Raw genomic sequence first — 21,764 nt, forward strand, 5'->3', positions numbered from 1 at the left:
AAGGGCGTATTGGGCACATGCTTTGCCTCTGCCCTGCAATTGCCAGCTGGACAAGAAAGAGCATCTGAATATTATATTTTGAGGACAAGGTGCCTTCTCATTGGAGTTAATTATACCAAAGACTTTCTTATTCCACAAGTTTGCTTTCCTCTCCCTCCTGACATGAACCTAGGTATTCTCACAGTAGCACTGCTTATACTGAAGAATCTTTCTCACTGTTTGGCATGGCCCTTATTATCCTTATTATTATTAGGGACTACGGGACAATACAGCTCCACACTGACAATCGCAATGGCTTTGTCGGTTAACATCAATTTTCTTGTTAACGAAAAAACAAATGACTACTTATCAAGTTCCCCACCAGAGATGACTCTGCCATCACAATTTCATAAAGCCCACATGGCTTCTGAAATGTCACTTGGCCCACTCGACTTTCCCTAGGAAATCACTGGATCTTCTTTGAGGACCAGTGTGCCTGCTCTGGCTTACGATCACTTTAGGCCACTTAAAAGCATCCCACTGTCGCCAATATCCTACCTTTTCTCTCATGGACACCGTGGTCTGGGGCGGGGGAAGTAACTTCCTGTCACATTCACACAGTGACTTTAGTACATGGGACCTAGGATTATCTCTCGCCAGGCAGAAGGAAGGTGCTCTGGCTGCTCTTTCCTCCTTTCTGCTAACCCCCCGAGAATGGGTGTGGCTCTTACCTGTGCGGTGAAGAAGGCTGGGGTGAGGGATCCTGAGGGAAGGGCTGGGCTGTTGAGGGCAATGGAGCCAATGTCGGTGCCGGAGAGCACCAGCGGGGGCGCGGAGATTTCCAAGCCTTTGGGCTTTTTGGCCTTGGGGGGAAGAGATGGAGACCTGGTCTTGGAGCCCGATGACAGGTTCAAGGGCTCCAGGGAATCCGAGTCATGGCAGGCGGCCTCCAGGAAGAGGCTTCTGTGTTCAGAAGGGAGGGGCGAATTAGGGGACAGGGACGGGGACCGAGATGAGGAGGGCGATGCGGACGAAATGCTGGCGGCATTGGGCAGCATTAAAGAGGAGATCTTGGCTGAAACAGATGAGGCCAGGAAGGCCTCCGACGTGGAAGGCAGGGACACCACAGGCCTGCTGATGTGCTTGTCGCTTTTGTTGGTCACAAACCTGATGACAGTCCTGACTTCTTCCACGGGAGGGCTGTCTTCTGGCGGATCCTCCAGCTTCTCCGTCTTGATGGCCTTGAAGGATTCCGGTGGGTTCTGCAGGGAATTGATGGTGAATGACGAGTACAGGCCCGAGTGGATGTATTCGTTGCGGCTCGTGCTCTTGAGGGCCGACAAGCTGTGCCTGTGAGCCTCACGGCCCTCGGGAGGCGCCTTGCAGTCGCTGTCCTGCAGCAAAAGGCTCTCGCGGCTGATCTCCACCGCGTGAGGGTCCATTTTCAGGATCTCCGGGAAGGAGACAAACTTGTACACAAACTTCTGCCCAATCACCTTCTTGATGATGTTCTGTGAATAATACAGAAGGAGACAGCGAAAAGGTCAGTGCACCAGAGAAACCGAGGGAGAGCTCCACGAGGATGGGCAATTGTGCCGCCAGAAGCACCACACTATTCCTGATTTACACATTTTGGCTAAGGTACAGTAGAAAGAGGACTAAAGTTGGAGGCGGAATTAGATTTGCACTCCAGTTCTGCCAATTACTAATGGTGTGATCTTCGGTAAGCTGTCATTTTTAGTTTCCTCATCTGTGAGGTGAGGATTATTATACCCAATAATGGAATAACAGTTGCCATTATTAAGCACTTACTATGTAGCTGGCATTGTTCATGTATTATCTCATATATTCTGTAAGCAATCTTAAGAGGAAGGTATTATTAAACTCCCATTTTAAAATTTAGGAGAGTAAGCTTTGTGCGCTTAAATAAGCCACATAGCCACACGGTAGGTAAGTGGTAAAGACAGCACTTCCTTAACCATAATACAGTATTGTCCAACTTCTCTCTGGGACTTGTGAGGATTCAGTGAAATAACAATGGGAACGCATTCTGTAAGCTGGGAAGCATTATGGAAACATAAGTTGTTATCACCAAACACCACAATGTTTTCTTAAATCATGTAGCCATTGTCTCCTTTTTTTTTTAATTTTCTGCCAAGAAGGCCACTGGAGAAAAAGCAAAATGTCTACGTGGACATTTGGGGCACACACCCAGTATTTTAGGTTGCTAGCGTCTACTTCTGACTCTTCAGGTTATGGCTCCAGTCCTCAGACGTGAGGATGTAAATGGAAACCAGCCGTCACTGCAAAAGTTTTCATGCTCCTTTGGGAGAATGGACTTCGTATTCAAGGCTGTGCTGTTCTGGAGGTGTTTTAAACCGGAACATTAGCAAATATCTATCAAACACGTGAGGGGTCCCAGGTGCTCGAGGGAGTCCAAGACGGTCTCCCTCAAGCATGGGGAGCCCGCAGCACCATCCTGTGGGGAAAAACTCCCTGCTCCTCACAAACTGTTCCTCCTAACACGTGAGTATAGCTGAGGGTTTAAAAACGTTTTGGGGGAGAAGAGCTTTAGAAGGATGCCCTACTGAGCGCCTACTCGGTACCCGGTATTGGACACACGCTCTCGTTTGACCTCACGCTGACCCTCTTGCAGGGTAGAAGGTACATCATCCTTCTGACAGAGGTGGGGAGTAATTTGCCCAAGAACCAAGATCTATTCATTCTAAAGCCTAAGCTGCTTCACATTTCCACACAGATTTGAAGGGAGAGAATCAAAGAACCCCTGAGTAGAGATGAAATTTTTTAAGCTTGAGATATAATTGGCATGTAACATCCCGTAAGCTGGGAAGCATTACGGAAATGTTACAACATAATGATTTGTTTCAAGTGTACAAGTGTACAACATAATGATTTAATATTTGCATATATTGCAAAATGACCATCACAGTAAGCCTAGTTAACATCCACCACCGCACAGTTATAAATTTTTTTATCCTTGTGATAAGAACTTTTAAGATTTACTCTGTTAGCAATCTTCAAAGGTAAAATAGAGATGATATTTAATTAAATCTTGATGTTCCTTTTGTGGTCGTAGTTTGGTGTCCATGTTTTTGCCTTCCCCCTTGTTACATTTCGGCATGCTAACTTGTCTTTGTCCTTAAATCGATTGGCAAATCCCAGAAGAGAATTTATCTAGCAGTCAGGTGGGAAGAGCATATTTACCAAGCCACTGAGATTTGGGGAGAGCGATTCCTCAGGGCAGGCATCTAAGGGAGGGACATACGAGGTCCCCCATTCAGCAGCGGCAATCCCAATAATGCAAATCCTGGCAAAACTTCACTCAGCACTGCTCACCAAGGCTCACTTACCCGCCTCTTAGATTCAAAGCTGAACAATTCGTTCCAGTGGGATCCTGGCACTCAGGCTTGCAATTGAACCCATCATCCTGCCTACTCCGTCTGACCTCATTCTACACTCAACACTAGCGAAACTGAAAACCACTTACAAACCTTCAGAGAAAGTTGGGAAAACAAGTTCCACCCGGGCCTGACTGGCCTGGGTAGACAACATGCCTGGGAGAAATCATATAACCCTCCCTCCAAAGGGTTACATGAGGGTGCCACTGGTGCCATCTGATCCAGAGTTGGTTCTGGGTAAAAAGAAAGCATCCTTGCCTGGTGTGTTCCTCTGCTAAAATTCTAAGGTATTTTTGTTCTTCTCTCATAATATTTTTCTCTCTGGGGGAAAACTATTTTATCCTCAGCCAGTTGAACACGCATATAAACTGAGTGATTTCGGAGAGCCTAAATGATTACCCAGAGGAGAAAAGAAACGATATGGTCTGAATCATTTCTTCTGGTAGGCCTTGTAAACTTTTTTTTCCAAAAAAAGAACCAACCTTTAATTTTATTAATGGTATTCAGAACATAATGTCTGAGCAGGGATTACATTCATAAGCAAACCAAGAAGTAATTCAGGGCTGTGATAAAAATGATAAAAATGCCTCCCCTCAAAAAAAGGTTGGGAATAGAAAGCAATCTTGGGGAGAGAGCTGGGACTTGATGTATCAAGAAGAATATAAAGAACAACCCCCATGACTGTCAGCTGACAAACGGATAAACAAAACGTAGTATAGTCACACAACAGAATATTATCTAGCCGTAAAAAGGAATGAAGTTCCGACACGTGCTGCGTGAATATACCTTGAATGTAGTATGTCAAATGAAAGAAGTCAGGCACAAAAGGCCCCATTTTTTATGATTAATTCCATTTATATAAAATATCCAGAACAGACAAATCTGCAGAGACAAAAAGTAGATTAGTCATTTCCTGGGATTTGGGGGTGGAATGGAGGAATTGGGGGATGCTACCTAAAACATAGAAATTTTTTAAGGGAGTAGTGAAAATGTTTAATATTGTGTTGATGGATGCATAACTAAATATACTCAAAGCCACTGAATTGTATACCTTAAATACCTGGGTGAACTAGATGGTATGTGAGTTATACTTCAATAAAACCGTTAAAAAAAAGAACATGAGGAATCTTTTACCCCAGCTCTACTGAGATATAAACTGACATATGACATTGTATAAGTTTAAGGCATACAATGTGGTAATTTGATACATGTATATATTGAGAAATGCTTACCACAATAAGGTTAGTTGATATATCCTTCACCTCACATAATTACCATTTTGATGTTGTGGTGACCACATTTAAGATCTCCTGTCTTAGTAACTTTCAAGTATATAATACAGTATTGTTAACTGCAGTCACCAGGCTGCACATTAAGTCTCAGAACTTATTCGTCTGATGGCTGGAAGTTTGTGTCCTTTGAGCACATCTCCCCATTTCCCGCCCCCCTAGCCCATGGAAACCATGGATCAACTCCGTTTCTATGTGTTCAGTTTTTTAGATTCCACATGTGATACCATATAGTATTTGTCTTTTTCTGACTTATTTCACTTAGCATAATGCCCTCATGAACATGAGGAATCTTAAGAATTGTACATGTTTAAAGGGAAGATGGTGGGAACCTTCTGTGGTTGCCTGGTGACTGCCATAACATGCTAAACCCTACTCTGAGTATACAAAAAGGACATGCCTCAAAGGGCACTGAACTCAGCCATCGCAAGAAGGGCCCATCCATAGTTGCTGCTTCCATGAGGTGAGCCACTAGAACATCAAGAGAGCTTTTTAGAGAAAAGTTGCACAGTGACGGGCATGGGGACAGTTTATGGAGCTGACCCAAAGGAGGAAGAAACAGCCTTTGGAAAGAACCAGAACAGGTTTTGCTTCTCTAGAAGCCAATGAGAAAGATACATTAGATCTGGCTACCTGGACAATTTGAAACTCCTCCAAGGACAGAAGGCTGGGAAGGGAAATGAGTGGGAAAAGGGAAGGAAGGAAGGTCAGAGAGATGCAGCCCAGCTCCAACACAGGTAATTGAAAGCCCAACTCTGTACCCAACATCTGTTCATGGGAGGGGACCAGGTAAGGAAAGCCCCCACTAGGATGCCCACAGCTGGAGACCTAGATAGGTATGTGGATTCAGAGGAGGTGAGTGCCTCCAGGGTCAGCTGAAGTGGCAGCCCCTTCTTCCTTCACTTCCAGGGTAGACCCCGGCAGAGTATCTGTGGCATGTGCATTTGACACTCTCTTTGTGGTCTCTGAAGCGAGGTTTCGTTTCAAGAGTTTGCCCCATGAGGGGCTTGCTGGAAAACTCACAGTACAGGGTAATAATGACAGATAGTATTTGCTGAGCACATATACTGTCAGGCTGTGTACTAAAAACGTGACCACCCTGACTCATTTAATCCTCTGAGAGATTGGAACTATTATTATCCCCATTTCAGAGATGTGCAAACCGAGGTTCATAGAGTATAAATTACCCGGTCCCATGCTAGTATTTGGGCAGTCTGACCCCAGAGCATTTGGCCATAATGGAAGGTGAAACAAGACTCGGGCTGAGATAGCCCAGGACACAGGAGCACTTGGGGATGGGCTCTTATTATGAAAAGTGATGAGGATACTTAGAAAAAGTCTGTTTTTTTTCACCCTTTCCTCCCAGACCCACAAGTATTTGTTGTTTACAGTTGCCTGGTAACCTGACAACTGCTGTCTGTGTTTGGCTGAGCTAAGTGACTCTCTCCAGTGTGGTTTTAGAGCAACAGTTGCGCACATCTGCTTCCCTTCACACACACACAGGACCAGCCTCTTTGGTCACAATTTCCCATTAAATCTGTATTCACAACTGGTGTGGACTGCTGGCCCGGGATTCCGTGTGAGCTTAACAGGCAGCAAGGACAGGGCCTACTGCGGCGAGCAACGTCCACCTACACACCCCCAACTGGCAGTTCAGGGCAAAGGTGGAAGCTTGGGTCCCAAAACTCTTCCCAAGTCGGTGCTTTGAGGATGCAGAAGCCTAAAGGTGACGCAATTCATTTGGGGCAGGACTACGACCAACTTGTGCAAAGGAACCCTTCCCGACTCACCAGCTACCTGTGGCAACCGAAGGGTCCCATGAGAGTCTCCCTCAGTCATGTCACCCTTCTGGGACAGAAAACACCGAGAGCAGGTGACATTCCAGTCCCCTCGGTGCTGTCTGCTGCCCTCCCAGGTTCCAGGCTGGCTTATGAAAACAGGTGTGTCCAATGGGTATGTTTAAGTCCACGTACACACACTCAACTCTGCCTTTTCCTCTCACTGAACAGGAAGAAGGAGTCTGGTTCAATAATGCCATGTAGCGGATAAATTAGAAATGTCTATTAAGTATTGATTTTTTAAAAAATTATATACAATGCTAGGTAGTGAAAGATGTTTGTGTAATTGAACTTACCTTCTTAATTTTGATGTTATTAAGGATAATATTAAGTTAACTACATGTTTGTTGAATGAATGACTCTCCCTAGGGAAACCACTAACCTAGGCAGGAAGCCAGTGGCTTCACCCCATGAGGGACACATTTTCTGTGGCTAATCCCCAGGCTGGTTAAAGCTCCATGTGACTGCTCCCGTTCGTATACCTGCAAGAGCTGCTTTGCTGGCATTTTTAAAGTGAAAACCCCGAGACAGACACTGGGGGCATATACAAATACCCACAACCTCATACCTCCTGCAAGAGCTTAAAAAACTGTGATTTCACTTATCCTCGTACTAGGCAAATATCTGCTGGGTGCGTCGGCTCTGGCCTGGAACCCTGATTTCGATCCAAGGTCACACATGGGGCTTTCCTATGCTCATACTTCTCATTCCTAGCTTTCATTTCTCACCAGTGCTCCCCTTCCCCCAGGCCTGCTCCTGGCCCAGGAGGAGCTAGACCAGTAGTGGGTCTCATCAGTATGGCTACAGCCTCCCCCGCTTAATTCTCTACCAGTTGGGGGCTCCCAGAAACTGCAGGACTCCTGCCCTGATTTTGCAACTTTCCCATCTTGTTCTCAAAATGGACAAAGGCCAGCAGCTCACTAAGCAAGCAGGAAGGTTTGTGTAAAAGATTCTTCCTACAAACAGCCCGGCTTTTTCCTAACCCAGCCCCTACAGTTGGATACAGAGGACAGAGCAGTGGATCTTTCCATAAATACACACTTGACTCTGTCACAAGGGCTGCCACCAGGAATAGTGTTCCAGAGTCACTGCCTGGGTTCGAATGTCATGCCTATCTCTCACCAGCCATGTGCCTCAGTCTCCTGATCTTCAGAGTGGAGACTGGCCTACTGACCTCCTCATGGGATTGAACGAGATAATCCATATAAAGCTTATAGCAGAACGCCCGAGACAGCCACACATAAGCCCACAATACACACTAGCTGCCAGTATTATCGTTTTTACACTCCCATTTAAGCAAGAACAAAACAAAGCAAAAACTCTCTCTCAGCTCCAATGACAACTAAGCCGAATTAAACCTCTCAGAAGGCTGTGCATATTCGTCCTGCTTTATCCACAGTTCTGGGTGGTGAAATGGGTCTGTGGCAGACAGAATTACACCTGGTTTACATATCTCGACCAAGCAGGGGAAACATGATGTTTTATTTAGTTGGGTTCAGATAAGAAATAGATGCAAGGCTTATAATATGTCATGCCTAGCGTGTCCAGCAATTGACATCCACTGTGAAGAAAACCTCACATATTCCAATTCATTCAGGGCGGTGGGGCGGGGCGGGGTGCAGCCTGGGATCGGGGCAGCAGATGGGAACAATCGCGGAATCCACGTGTCCCTCTTATAGGCCATGGCAGCTTCAACAGAGACGCCCACGTTTGGCCTGACAAGTGGGGCAGACACTAACCAGACACCCAGCTGATCACTGTTCTCCAAGGCCTCGCAGAGCAGGGAACGCTTGCCCAGACAGGAGGGAGCAGCCCAGCTCCATGGTGTCTGCTGCGGCAGGCCTCGGCTCGGCCCCTGGGGGAAGGCCACGCAGGCTGCTGGCCCTAAGTGTCTGCCACCGAGAGCCTGAAGCGGGGAAAGCGGGATGGATTTATTTCGGCGACATTCATCTTGCTGTGGTAGATATCCTACGTGAAAGGAACCAGTGGCCAGAAAGAGCAAAGGGAAGAAGCATTTGTGAGGGCCTGCCACGTGCTTTATGTGCACAGCTACCTTGCGACACGGGCACTGTGATCCCCTTTTAAAGATGACATTCAGGCTCTTGATTGGAAGTGAGGTTATACCCAATTTCCTATCCCAGAGGGTGGGTTAAACACTGGGAAGGCCATCCAACTGAATACCATGAAGCTATTTTAGAGGACAATACACTGTTAATATTTCCCCATGTCTTTAAACATACATTAGATTTTTAAAAATGCAACATGCACGGCATCTTCCATTATTTTAACGAAATAATTATGTCGTAAAAGGAAAAAATTAATCTCAAAAGATATATAATACAATTGAATGGTAGTAGGTTTACCATTGATTTGTATTTTTATTTTGCCTATCTGCATTTTCACGTTTTAAAACATGTATTTAATATATGTGTGACTTGTCGAATTAAGACTTAAAAAAAAAAGACAGACAAAGCAGCAGGCTCAAAAAGCTTATTAACCCAAGATCATGCAGCTTGTAACTGGTGGAGCTGAAGTCTGAACCCAGTCCTATCCAGAGCCAAGACCGAAGCCTTTCCTGTTCCAACACCACGCCCTCTCCCAGAAAGCAGCTGCTGTTGGCTCAGAGGCTGCTGCTCAGCTCAGTCCGCCAGAACCACGGGGCTCTGCATTCCAGAGTAATCGCGGGGTAACTGTAGAGTGCCCGGTAAAACCAGCTTTCTGCTAAGGAAGCACAGTTCTTGTCGGAACGGTTATTTTTAGCTGCTGTGAGGAAGGCCAGTCTTCCGCGAGGCCTGTTCCTTAACTAGAAATAGAGCTGCCTCTGCCCACCCACAAGGTACAGGAGGGGCCTGCTTTGATGGGACACCCTGCATAAGGTCCCACCACTGCAGACTGGCCATTGGAAGCCCACCTCTCAGCAGGTGACACCTAAGGGATGAGGGTGACGGGAAAACAACAGGAAGCTAACGTCTACATACACGGCCTGGTTATGGCCCCCACTGAGCAGCAGAAGTGCTTGGAAGGAGCACGGGGAGCACTGTCCAGCTCCTCTGATTGTGCACAGGCCTGTCCAGAGCTGCCCACACAAGGACACAGGCCCGGAGCCTTGATGAGCCAGATGTTAAGTGGAACCAGTGCTGGGTGAATTGACCTGGGTTCGAATCCCGGCTTCACGAATTATTATGACCTTGGGAAAGGTCCTAAACTTCTGGCTTCAGTTTGCTCACTTCTATAAAGGAAATAAAAATACCTCACAGGGTAGTTTTTTTTCCAAAATAACAACACACATCAGTGCCCAACTCATATAGGTCCTCAAAACATGACCTCTCACTCAGTGGAATTCAGCTTAGCGAGCAATGATGTAATTGTATAGCATCCACATTATATCACACTATCTTGTTTTATTCTGCCTTCACATAATCTAAATTCCTTATATGGGTATAGACTTTACAGAAGACTTATACATTATTGCACATAAGCCTCACAACACTTTGATACCCACTTTACAAATGAGGGACCCCAGGCTCCAAGCTGAGTTCCCAAAACTAGCAGTAGCAGAGGTGACTCTCCAGGCCGCCAGCTTCCCAGCCAACACCCTCTCCTCAGCAACTCGTTTGGGTTCCCATCCAGACCACAGTCTGACTCACTCTTTCCTGACACAAAACCCGACTGTCCTCTCTCCAAAGTTAGAACAAGTACTCACTGTAGGAGTCATGCTCACAGTCCCTCCTCCGTAACAAGCAAACATTCTTTCAACAAACATTTAAGGCACTTTCATATGGAAGGCTCCTTGCTAGGCTCTGAGGAGCAGAAAAGGAAGTGAATCTAGCCTCTGTCCTTGAAGCATCTGACTGCTGCTGGCGTGGGCTCTGGCAGCCCTTGCCTCCTCCTCTCAACCCCTGCCTCTGAACCCGAGGGGGCAGAGAGCAGCTGGCTGGCAGCACTGGACTCTGCTAGGAATTTGCTATGGGCAGGCTCACCTCGCACCTGCCCCCACACGGAGCGGCTCTGAAAGGGCTCTTTGGACCTGTTACCTGGAGCTGCCTCTCCCTGGGGCAGCCTTTCCCCTCCGTAGTGAGGAGAACGGTGCCCTGCCCCACCCCCCAAATTCACATGCACCCAGATCCTCCAAATGCGACCTTATTTGGAAACAGGGTCTTTGCAAGTGGGGACGTCGGGATAGAACCCTCTTGGAGTTACGGGGGGCACTAAATTCTGTGACTTATAAGAGAAAAGGACACAGAGAGACAGACACACTCAGAAGGCCATGTAAAGACAGGCAGGGATTGGAGCGATGCAGCTCCTTGGAGAAATACCAAGGAGTGCCAGGCGCCACCAGAAGATGGAACAGGCAAGAAGGAGCCTCCATAGCCTTGAGAGGGAGCATCGTCCTGCCCACACCTTGATTGCAGCCTCTGGCCTCCGGAGCTTTGAGAGAACAAACGTCTGTTGTTTTGAGCCACCAGATTTGTGGTTCTTTGTTACAGCGCCCCGGGAAACCTCCAGTCTTAAACCTCCTCCTTACAGTCTCCATTGAGCGGGTGGGGAGGCACAGCCTTCCCTGCGCGCTGGGCCTGCTGCCCTGCTGTCACGTTGCTGTCGGCACTGGCTTGGGTGAGGCCGGGGCTGAAAGTTTAATTTTGGAGCATGCGCACTCGCACGCGCACATACACCCACGCTCACCCCACTTCCAGCTGCTAAGAATAGCGCGCTGCCAAGCAAGGGCTCCGGCTCTCTCGGAATTGGCTGGCTTGGTGGGGAGGTTTCCTTGTGGTCTGGGTTGCGATTTCTTTCTTCTCTGGCACAGCTAAGCTGCAGTGGGGACTGGCTCTCCACCTTCGAGGGCCTGATGTCGCTGAAGATGAGGGGCCTGGCGGGGCTCCCAGGAGGGGGCGGGGGGCGGCTCTGGCTCGACACCAGGAACACGCTTGCACCCGCTCTGGGCTCGCTCCTGCTGCTCGCTGGACCCAGAGTCTGGTCTCCTTCCTTTCGACACCCAAGGGTATTTTTATTAAAGGCCTCTGGAGTGTAAAAATAAAAGGTAATACTGCTGCCCCAGGACAAGTCTTCCTCCGCTTTCCCTGCCAAGCAGGGAGTTGCCAAAACGGCCTTCCAGCTTTGGCCACCTGTGCAGGAGCAGATGGCTGGGGGCTCAGAGCCGCAGGTGGTCTGGGAGTGCGTTCCCATCCTTCGCTTTGCCATCGATTTTCCTGAAAAATCACCTCCCCTCTCGGATTCTCACTTGCTAATAAAAGAGGGGCAGGCAGCGCAGGATGGTCTGTTAGGTTCTTTCCAGCGCTGACATTCTGAGATGACAGACTCCCTTCTGCGCTACGGAGAAGCATGTTCGCTTGATCCCACGCTCGTTCATCCTACCTCCATCCTCAGGCCCCAGGGCAAGGAATGGTAAAGAAGACCAGCGCCCAGTCAGTGTGGCAGCAAGAGAAGGGAGCAGAGGAGGTGACACTAAGGGCAGGCATCAGCTGGAGGAGGTAGAGCAGAGAGGAATTTGAGGACGAGCTGCAGGAAAGGCAGAGGGGGCACCCAGGCAACGACAAGATCGCTGAAGATGCTGCTCAGGGCAGCGGAGCCAGGGCGGGGTAGCGGGGGAGTGGGGGCCCGATGGTGAAGGGAGGTTGGAGCCTCTCCTGGCAGCCGCAGGGAGCTGGGAGGTGCACAGGCACAGGGTTGCTACACTCTGGTCTGGTTTTCTTTAGGAAGTGTCATCTGGACACAGAAGTTTAGGGTATTCTGGGGCTTCCAGAACCATCACCTGACATTTTCAGCTGCCAGCAGTTTTTCCATTGTCATTTCAAACAGCAAATGCTGGGGTCTGGTTTCCTCGGCCTGCCCTGGGGTAATAATCAGCAATGTTAGGAATATGGGACTCGAGTTTGGGCCCATGGCTCTGCAACTGTGTGATCCTCAGCTTCATAACCCCGAGCACGGACGCTGGGGTGAAGACTCCCAGGCAGAAAGCTCTGCCACTGACGAGCTGCTTCGTTTTGGATCTGTTACTTATCTTCTCTGAGACTCAGTATTCCCGCCTCTAAATGTAAAACTAGCTAGCACAGGCCTGGCTTAAGGCAAATGCTCCATACGTCTGAGCTTCCCCTTCTGGTGCCATAGACTTGGGGCAGGAACTGAGATGCACGGCTGTGGGAGCCCAGGCAGAAGGTGGGGAGGAGGCGCATCGAGGAGCAGCTGGGCTGGTGGGCGGATGGTGGGTGGTATGATGTGAATGTTAGGGGTTTTGTCAGTCTGTCTACACAACCACTCAATTCTCCTGCAGCTAGAAGCCCAGAAGCAGGAACGCTCATGCTGGCAACCTGGTGTGGGCTTGGGCCACAGCCTGACGTATGTGGAGCTGGCCAGGCTGCCGGCGTGTTGGCAGCTGAGCACTGAGCACAGCAGCCTCATCAACACGGTGCCGAAGGTACTCCCAAGACTCTGAGTGTTTCTTAGCAACTGCCCGTTTGGGGGAACAGTGAGTGCCACAGGGAAGCTGGCTTGGGAACCTGCGCAAGTCAGGAAGCGTCCTCAATCAACATATAGTGTCCCCCCCGCAGCCTGGCCCTCTTGTCCAGCTGCTGTCTCCCCAGGCCATGTGGCCAAACTGGAAGACCTCCATCAGGCCATGGCTACCCCACAGGTCTCTAGGCAGCTTCCAGGACCAAAAAGCTTGCAGAGAGGCCCTGGTTATGCCCTCGGCCCCCAGGCAATGCCCAGTTGCCATCTGTTGTACTTCAAACCATCTGAGCTACTGACATGACATAAAAGAAAAAAAAAAAAAAAGATATCCAATGAAACATACCAGACCCTCAACACTCAGACCCAGGACTGAGCACAGAGGGTACCTTCGATACACCAAACACCCCCAAAATGGAGTCCAGGAGAGATGGGTCGTCTGTGAAATTTTGCAACCAACATAGGTATTCTAGAAAGTTCTGGATAAAAATGCTTGCTGGACTTCGTTCTTTCTCCACTCTGACAGACAATATGTCATTTTAGCTTCGCAAAATTTATTCTGGGGAATTAAAAAATTCTGCCAGGGTCAGGCTTCTTGGCACAGGGGGTCGATCTGAGATATGTATTATTAATACGAACATTTTCCTGTCATGCTTGCACACCCAATTGAAAATGAATTGTCCAATTAAGCTAAGAAGGTGATGCATCCTGCTTCCAGGAACGTGTTGCCAATGACTCTGTCTCGACTGCTCCCCTCGAAACCCCTTCCAATTAAATAAAGACTGTTCGGTACGTTGGTGAGGATAAGCCGGGATGTTGCTGTGGAGACGGGAGGATTTTTCATCATATCACCATTTCAATCTCTTGATGAGAAGGGAGCTGGCAACACTTTTCACCTCCCCCTGGGATGAATGTTCACCGCCAACAACAACAAGGACAAAAGCCCTGTTGGAGGAAAAGGACGAGGGATTGTGTCAGCTTCCAGGTCTCCTTTTGCAGCAACCGGAGAGTCTGTGGCTTCAGCGGCTAAAGGCAGGAGATAGCTGTCCTGCGTATTTGAGCGGCAGACTCCCCCATCTTCCTTCTCCACTCCCAGGCAGTTCTAGAGAGGGACACGCAGGCCCTGATGCCGGAGGTGTGACAGCGCCAGCTCAGCCAGCAGAGAGAAATCAATTTGTGGTAACTGGCCAAAAAGATCTAGGCTGTGGGGCCTGAGCGCGACAAGATCAATGCCAAGAAGAGTAAGAGGAGACAAAGATTTTTATTTCTGAAATGCAAATCTGAGCATGGCACTTCCGGGTTTACAGACCTTTATTAGCTCTCTGTTGTCCTGGCCATAAAGTTCCAAGTCTTTTGCAGAAGAAACTCCATGGTCCATTCCCTCTTCCAACCTCACATCATTCCCTAAATAAATACTCTGTGGTTGAAAAGTCAAAAGCCTCCCCTTTGCACATGCTGTTCCCGTTCTCGGTCTACCCTTTCCCAACTTTTTTCAGCCTGGTTAACTCATTCTCATTCCTCTAGATCTGAGTCACACGTCTTGAGCTCTACAGCCTCCTTTTCACGTTTTCTCTCTTGCCATCTCTCCTGGAAGCTGCTGGAATCATGGCCAGCTAGTACTTTACACACGGTGCTCTACTGTAATTGGTTTGTGCACCTGCCTCCCGACCACCTGCTGAGCCACCCGAAGGGAGTAGGTATGTTCTTCAAGTAATGGCTGAATGATGGAAGAAAAGTCAGAGGTGACTTTTAAGGTGCAGACCTTAAAAGTGAACAAATGCTATGTATCCAGCAGTTCCTCAGGCCCCCCAGACTTGGGTCCCTAAGGCCAGTTACAGGCATGCTCTGGGCATCGACCCTTCTCTTCTCCACCTGAGCATCCCCAAAACGAGAGATTTAAACACCAAGACCATCCGATGTGGTTTAGGAGTGGAAAAGAGTTGTTGAACTTGTTAATAAACAAAATCTCTGAAAGAGAGAGACCCTTACTATTACACCGGGTGGTAAAATACCTTTTGGAAGACTCAGTTTAAACCTAAGGAGAAGAACAAACCCTACCCCCAAATTCAAACCATCAGCACTACAATGAACAAACCCATCTCCCAGGGTTCAAGATTGAGGAGAATGCTGCCTGGTAGGGTGTGACTGTGAAATGCCCAGGCGGGAACTAAATGTCTCATTTAGGTCTCGCCAGCTCTGATTTCTGCCCCTCATGGACTCAGACACAGGCGCCCTCCCTTTACCTGCAGGTTTCCAAGCAGAAGAGGGGCCTCTGCTCAGTCCATGCCTGAGTATTAAGCATGCTCCATCCTAGGCTGGGCATCACTCCTTTCTTAGAATTCTGCTGGGATTTGCCCAGCAGCCTCTTCAAAAACTGCAAGTCGGGGAGGCAGGTCCTTGGCAGTCAGTTGCGAACTCTGATCCTCCAGCCTTCGCTAATGCATGTGAAACGGCCATCCACAGAAATGCAGGTCAGGGAAGGAACCTCAGAGGCCACGGCCAGACCCCAGCCATTGCTGATCCAGGATTGGAGGCATCGGGGTCAGCTTTTCTTCCCATCTAAGTAGTTTACTGAAATTATTTGCTGTTCCAGAGCAGGAACGGATGAATTCTCAAGGACTCTGAATCCCTCCAAGGCAGTTCTCATCCCTTTCACCTCTGTTTCGACCCTGAGGACCTGGCACGGCAGCTGGCACATGGTGGGCACACTGTGACATGCCTGTCGTAGAATCTCGTTTCATACCTGCTGTCGAATCTACTTGCTGTCCCTGTCGTGGGGAGCAGTTTTTCCTTTAGGATTGGTTGAATCAAAGCATCATCTCCAAGGTTCACCCTCTGTGTGTAATTCTGAACATCTACACGAACGCCCAGCAGAGTGTGAGATATATGTAGATGTTATGGGTAGAAGTATGCGCCCCCCCGCCCCCCCAAAAAAGGTTGAAGTCTGAACTTTCTCAGTACCTGTGAATATGACTCTTTTTTTTTATTTTGAAATAGGGTTTTTGCAGATATAATCAATTTAAGATGAAGCCATTAGGGTGGGCCCTAACCCAATAGACTTGGTCTCCTTACAAGAGGGGAATGTAGAGACAAAGGCACATAGGGAGATGCCATGTGAGGACAGAGGCAGAGATCGGAGTGATGCAGCTACAAGCCGAGAACACCAAGGATCGATGGGTGCCACCAGAAGCTAGAAGAGGCAAGGAAGGGTACTACCTGGGCCCTGCTGACACCCCGATTTCAGAAATCTGGTCCCCAGAACGATGAGAGAATAAAGTTCTGTCGTAAGCCACTTGTTTTGTGGTAATTTGTCACGGCAGCCTTACGAAATGAATACAATACAATAATCAAAAATGGTCACTTTTTGTTTGCTTCTAAGTTTAGCGCTTCTGTAATGTCAACTTTCATATACGTAATTTGTGTTTGAGTAGTATCCACTTCATTATGTTTTATCCATCTGCTCAATCATTTAACATTAACTGAGCAACTAATATGTGCCAGACCCTGTACAAGGTACCAGAGCAACAAAAGTGGGTAAGCCAAGAGACCATGGTGAGGACTGTTTTGTGAGGAAGCCACTTATATAAATGGACAGCCATACAAAAGCCATGCAGTCAGTTCTCTAAACACGGTAACAGAAATGAGCATTCACTGAGAGTGTGCTTCCCAGGTGCCTGAGCACCTCGTACACACGGTCACATCTGATCCGCACACGAACCAACGAGGGAAGCTGCTATCAGGATGCCCACTTCTGATAGGTGAACTGAGACTCAGAGACTCTGACCTGGACGGTGCCAAATGCAAAGCCCATGCTGGATACTGAGAGAGCACGTGAAGATGGAGACTCGCTCCAACTGGGCGTGCACGGAGAAGTGCACTTTGATTCAGAGCAGCAAGGAAGAGTCATTCAAATGCTAAAGCATCTCAGTAGTTGAATTTTCAGAATTCAACTAAATATATAAATATATAAATAGGCAATGGGCAAAGAAATCGTGGTTGTCCTTCTTCGGTCATTAAAAAGCACAACATAATGCTCCTGATGGCTCATCAGTGCAAAGAGCCGTCATACCTGTGTGTACCTGCACAGGAAGGTAGTACCAAGGCCCTCATTTTCTCCTTTGCTCCTGTCTACACTTTTCGAATTAGCAATAAGGAAAATATCATCTGTATTATTACTCTGGCTAATACTTTGTAGCACCTTATGTGTTATGGGCATGTTCTCAGCGCTCATGCGTTAACTCGGCTAATCCCCACCATGGCCCCGTGGTGTAGGCTCTACTATTAGACCCATTTTATAGAAAAGGAAGCTGAGACCCGGAGAGATTAGACAAAGCACCCATAGTCATGGAGCGGGATTCAAACCCAGACAATCTAGCCCTAGAGTTCATGCTATTAACCACTTCGCTATGACACAGGTGGGGACATTTTTTGGAGGAACTGTGCTTAAAGTCCCTCAGCTCCAATCTGAAGCCATGAGCCCAATTGTCAATCTCCTCTGGTGCTATAAAGTTTTTCTACACACGTTTTCTACTTTTTTTCCCTCTGCCCATTTCTAATATTCTGGAATGAGCTAAAAATATAATATACAACATATAAAAATAATGGTATGCTCATGCTTGTCTATGGTGGCAGAAAAACTTCCCTATTAGGACAAACCAAGGGATGTGCAGTTTCAGCCAAGAGTGAAGAGTTGATAGCTAGCAAATGACAGAAAATAAACAACAGAAAAAAAGAACCCAGCCATCAAGGTAGGGAGTCACCTAATTTATGCCACGTGCAGAGCAGGCTCTGGATATGTGTCAGTTTGGAGAGGGGGGAGGGNGAAGAGAAAGAGGGAGAGAAGGAGCGGGGGAGGGGAGGGGAATAAGGAGGAGTGAGGAAGACAGTAAATGGCAGACGAGGTCACACTAAGTGCTGAGTAACCCTGAGAAACACTTACATGGTGAGGAGTGTGGCACACCATGTGGCCAGGGGCTTCACATTCACAAAGATCCTCCTAGAATCTGTTTCTTAAATGAGAGCCTAAGACATTTAAGATTGCCATTTTTGTGGTTGAAAAATGGTCAGATACCGGCGAGTCCATGTTTCAACTTATACACACATATAGTTACAGATTAACACTGGCAAAACTTAAAGAAGTGTCCATCTAAAATGTAAACTAGAGTATACTTTTTGTAAACTTTTGCCATTTCTCCTTCTCCTCCCTCTCTTTCCCTCCCTTCTTCTCTTCCCCTCCCCTCCACTCTGCTCACACCCTCTCCTCTCCTCCTTCCTTTTCTTTTCACTTTAAACTGTATTAGGAGCTTCATGGTGAGTTTTGCTTGGCACTGGAGAACATTTCATGGGAAAGATGCAAACAGCCATGTGTACGCACTTGTGTGCTGTGTACACATGCACCTGTACAGTGTACCCATGTCCGAGGAAGGATGCAGGGCGCCTTCTCCTGGTGGCTGCGACTACATGACACACGGGACCAGAGCTGCTCCTGCCCTCACTGTTAGTGCCAGCTGGCTGCGCAAAAGTCATGTGGCCAGACTTCAAGCTCAGCCCTGGCAGAACAGGAAAGGGATAACTGCGGGGAGCATACCACACTGGCCACTGGGACCCGGGGCCTTCGGTTCAACCAGACGCCCAGTGTACCCCAGATTTTTCAACACTGAAGAGCTTGAACAAAAAAATTCTAAGGTTGCAATACCTTTTGTGCTGCCTGATTGCCTACCCGGAACTCAGGTGTTCAGAGGCAAAGATAATGAAAGGCCAGGAAGGCAGGGCATGAGCCTTGTGGCCAGGAGCATGAGCATCCTGGCTCTACCGCTTCCTGGCTGCAGGAGTTCGGGCAGGTTCCTCATCAAAGCCCCACGTCCTCATCTTTAAAAGGAGATGCTAGCAGGACTGTAGTGGGGGAGGAGGGAAACGCGGGCTGGCATCACATAGGGGAGATGGGGGTAGGAAGCCCTCGGCACACAAAGTACCAAAACATGCCGGGCGACCGAAGCCTCTGAAACTGCTTTCCCTAGAGAGTGAAAAAAATCTGCTCAAGGGAGATCAAGTGTAGTCTAAACAGCGATGGCTTTGCCAGTCTTTGTGGTGTCATTTGCAGCCCGTGATCTCCCTTTGTGCTCATGATATACAATCTTATAGTCCCGATGCCCAGGCCACATGAAGAGATGAAACTGAGTCACAGACACTGAGGCAGGGCTCCTTTTCTTTGACACCTTAATTTAAAACAATGAATTTTTTTTTTTTTTTTTTAAGTCTCAAAGCCACTTTAGGCACCCTGCCAGCAGGCAAGATGACTGTTTTCCTTCAGAGGGCTCTAATTCCCATTGTGCAACTTAGAACCTGGGGGAAACTGCAAAACAATAAACCATCTGCCAGGCTTTCAGACAGTGCAATTTGCAAGAAGTGCTTTTTACATCTTAGCTCGGCTCTGCATTAAGCCTGGATTAATTAATTGCCACATTAAAGGAAAGCACCTTTAACATTTCAATGACATAATCATATGCAATTATGATCGTATGAAGGAACGCTTTATAATTAATGATGCCTCCACTTCCTGAAATGTGTAATTCTTCTGTTTTGGATTCCAAAGAGGCTGGCAGAAAGAAGGTGCTAAATATAGATCAGGAACTAATATTTAAATCAGCCTTTAATTCACCTTTCGCTATGAACAGTAAAACTAGAACTTAGGGCTCTAAGTCTATGTCTATGAGGCTAAATTATCAGCAACAACAGAGCCAGACAGAAATGCTCAACAAAGACAGGCCTGAAGTGATCGCCCCTAAATAGGAATAATTTTGCCCTCTCAGGCCCATTTACTGCTTTTCCAGAAATGCATTCAAACCGTCCTGGCTCTGGCAACCATGCTGTGGTATCACTTAACAAAGCACTCTGACTCGTCTGTGTGACTCGAAAAGAAAAACTTTTTTTTTTTGATTAAGGAAATTTCCCGTGAAGTTGCAACCCCACGTACCCAAGCATTGTTCTAAGTCTGACCATGTGACACAAGTACTGACCATGTGACACTTGTTTAGTCTTCACAACAATCCTGACTTGGTACTATTAGGACCCCATTTGCATAAATGAGGACAAGGAGGCAGCAAATGGTTAGATAACTTGCCTGAGCTACCATTCCCCCCAGGAAAGGCCCATTCGAGTGAACTACAAACCAGATGGGATACACTGATTCTTTAGATTTTAACATTTATTCTGTCACTCAAGCAACTAACCATGAGGGAAGCCCCAGAACTTCCCTAATCTGATTTCTGTTGTTGGCAAAGTTTTGCAGCAACTACAGGTGAAAATGCAGAAGGAACGAAATTTGACCCACGGTCACACCCAAAGGGTTTCCAGAAAAACAGACCTATAGTATTTTTTTATACTGTAGAAAAATACCTACGTTTTTTTCTCAAAACAAAACAAAACCGAAAACTGCACAAATTGCCTCCATGTGATTTCCCGACTTGCTTCACGGTACACACCGTTATCCACCTTCATCAGTGGAACATGGAGGTGGCTCTCCACCTGCCCAAGACAGCCTCGTGCAAGGCAAGGGTTTACCTTGTCGTAATAGTATCGCAGGGCTCTGCTCAGCTTATCGTAATTCATGTTTGTTTTGTTCTTCCGGAGTCCCCACAGCTTGGCCACTTCTTCTGCTTTGAGGAGCTTGAATTCACCATCGTTGGAGGTCCAGCAGATCAGATGCTCATGCTTCTGGTCCAGCAGCAACTGCAACAGGAACTGCCACAGCGTGATTGCACTCTCCATACCTGGGGAGGGAGGGGACAGGTCAGCGCGCGGGCTCACACGCCCAGTCTGGTGGAGAAGGGGCTTTGGGACGAGCGCCTCAGCTCCCCGCCACCGCCCACCCCCCCCCAGTGAGCCAAAGCCACGTTCACATCCATCCCAACGGGCCACTCTGAATCAGGTGCTTTCCGGCTATATTTTCGTAAACGGCCAGAAATACGAGGAAGCACTGTGATTCTCCTGTTGGCAAGGCACATTCCTGCAGGTGACAGGGTTGCATCAGGAATAAAGTGAAAAATGATTAACGAACTGCCCACTTGTAGAATTAGTCCCTACACAATTCCCCACTTAGCACTAGAGTCTGTTCCCGCCCATCCTATCGAGTCCTCTATTGGTCAGTCTGTAGTCCCCTGATGGCTATGAATGTGGACCCCATGATAAGCACATTTATGTGGGGGCCCGGGGTAATGGGGCTGGGGCATACCAGTCAGTTTAACTACAGAATGAACTTCACAAGGAAGGGACTTTGTTGAATCGCTCTTTGTATTCCCGGCACTCATAACCCAGCACACGGCCTGATGTAGCATGAGGCCAACCGACAGATGTTTGTGGGACTGAAGAATCGGTTGTTGCCACTTAGAGGCTGACCCCTTAACTTTCCCAGGCACTCTTCGCATTGCAGATCAAACCCCACCGTCACAAATGCAGAGGTGGGAAAAGCATTTTTTCTCCGCTATGATAGGAAAGCCTGTAAAACGCTATCTTTTCCCTCTGGTCCTGGTATGAGCTTTGTTAAGTGCTGTTCCTTCTACCTAGGATGCTGTTCCCTAGCTTTGAACCCTGGGGAACCCCTACTCATCCATCGTGATGCAATTCAAATGGGGCTTTCTCGAAGAAATTTTTCCCCACTCCCCTAGGTCGTTCCCCAACTTCAGATTTCTGAGGACTTTCATGGCAATTAATTCTAAAAGTAATAATAGCAATAATAATCACAGTAAATAACCCGTTTGTCTTATCGACATTTG

General features: G+C 47.8%; 1 protein-coding gene across 1 annotated transcript in view; it reads right to left on the reverse strand.

Annotated features, from left to right (window-relative positions):
• The window catches only part of ELK3 (ETS transcription factor ELK3), a 63,454-nt gene that overhangs the window by 15,975 nt on the left and 25,715 nt on the right, over window positions 1–21,764 (reverse strand). The window contains exons 2-3 of the mRNA XM_039874065.1: window positions 20,554–20,762; window positions 711–1,490 (exon numbers count right to left, since the gene is read on the reverse strand). Coding sequence (XP_039729999.1) covers window positions 711–1,490; window positions 20,554–20,760 — 987 coding nt within the window. The 5' untranslated portion in view covers window positions 20,761–20,762. The remainder of the gene's footprint in view (window positions 1–710; window positions 1,491–20,553; window positions 20,763–21,764) is intronic.

This window comes from Pteropus medius, unplaced genomic scaffold (genome assembly GCF_902729225.1).
Source record: "Pteropus medius unplaced genomic scaffold, Ma_sr-lr_union100, whole genome shotgun sequence".
NCBI lineage: Eukaryota > Metazoa > Chordata > Mammalia > Chiroptera > Pteropodidae > Pteropus > Pteropus medius.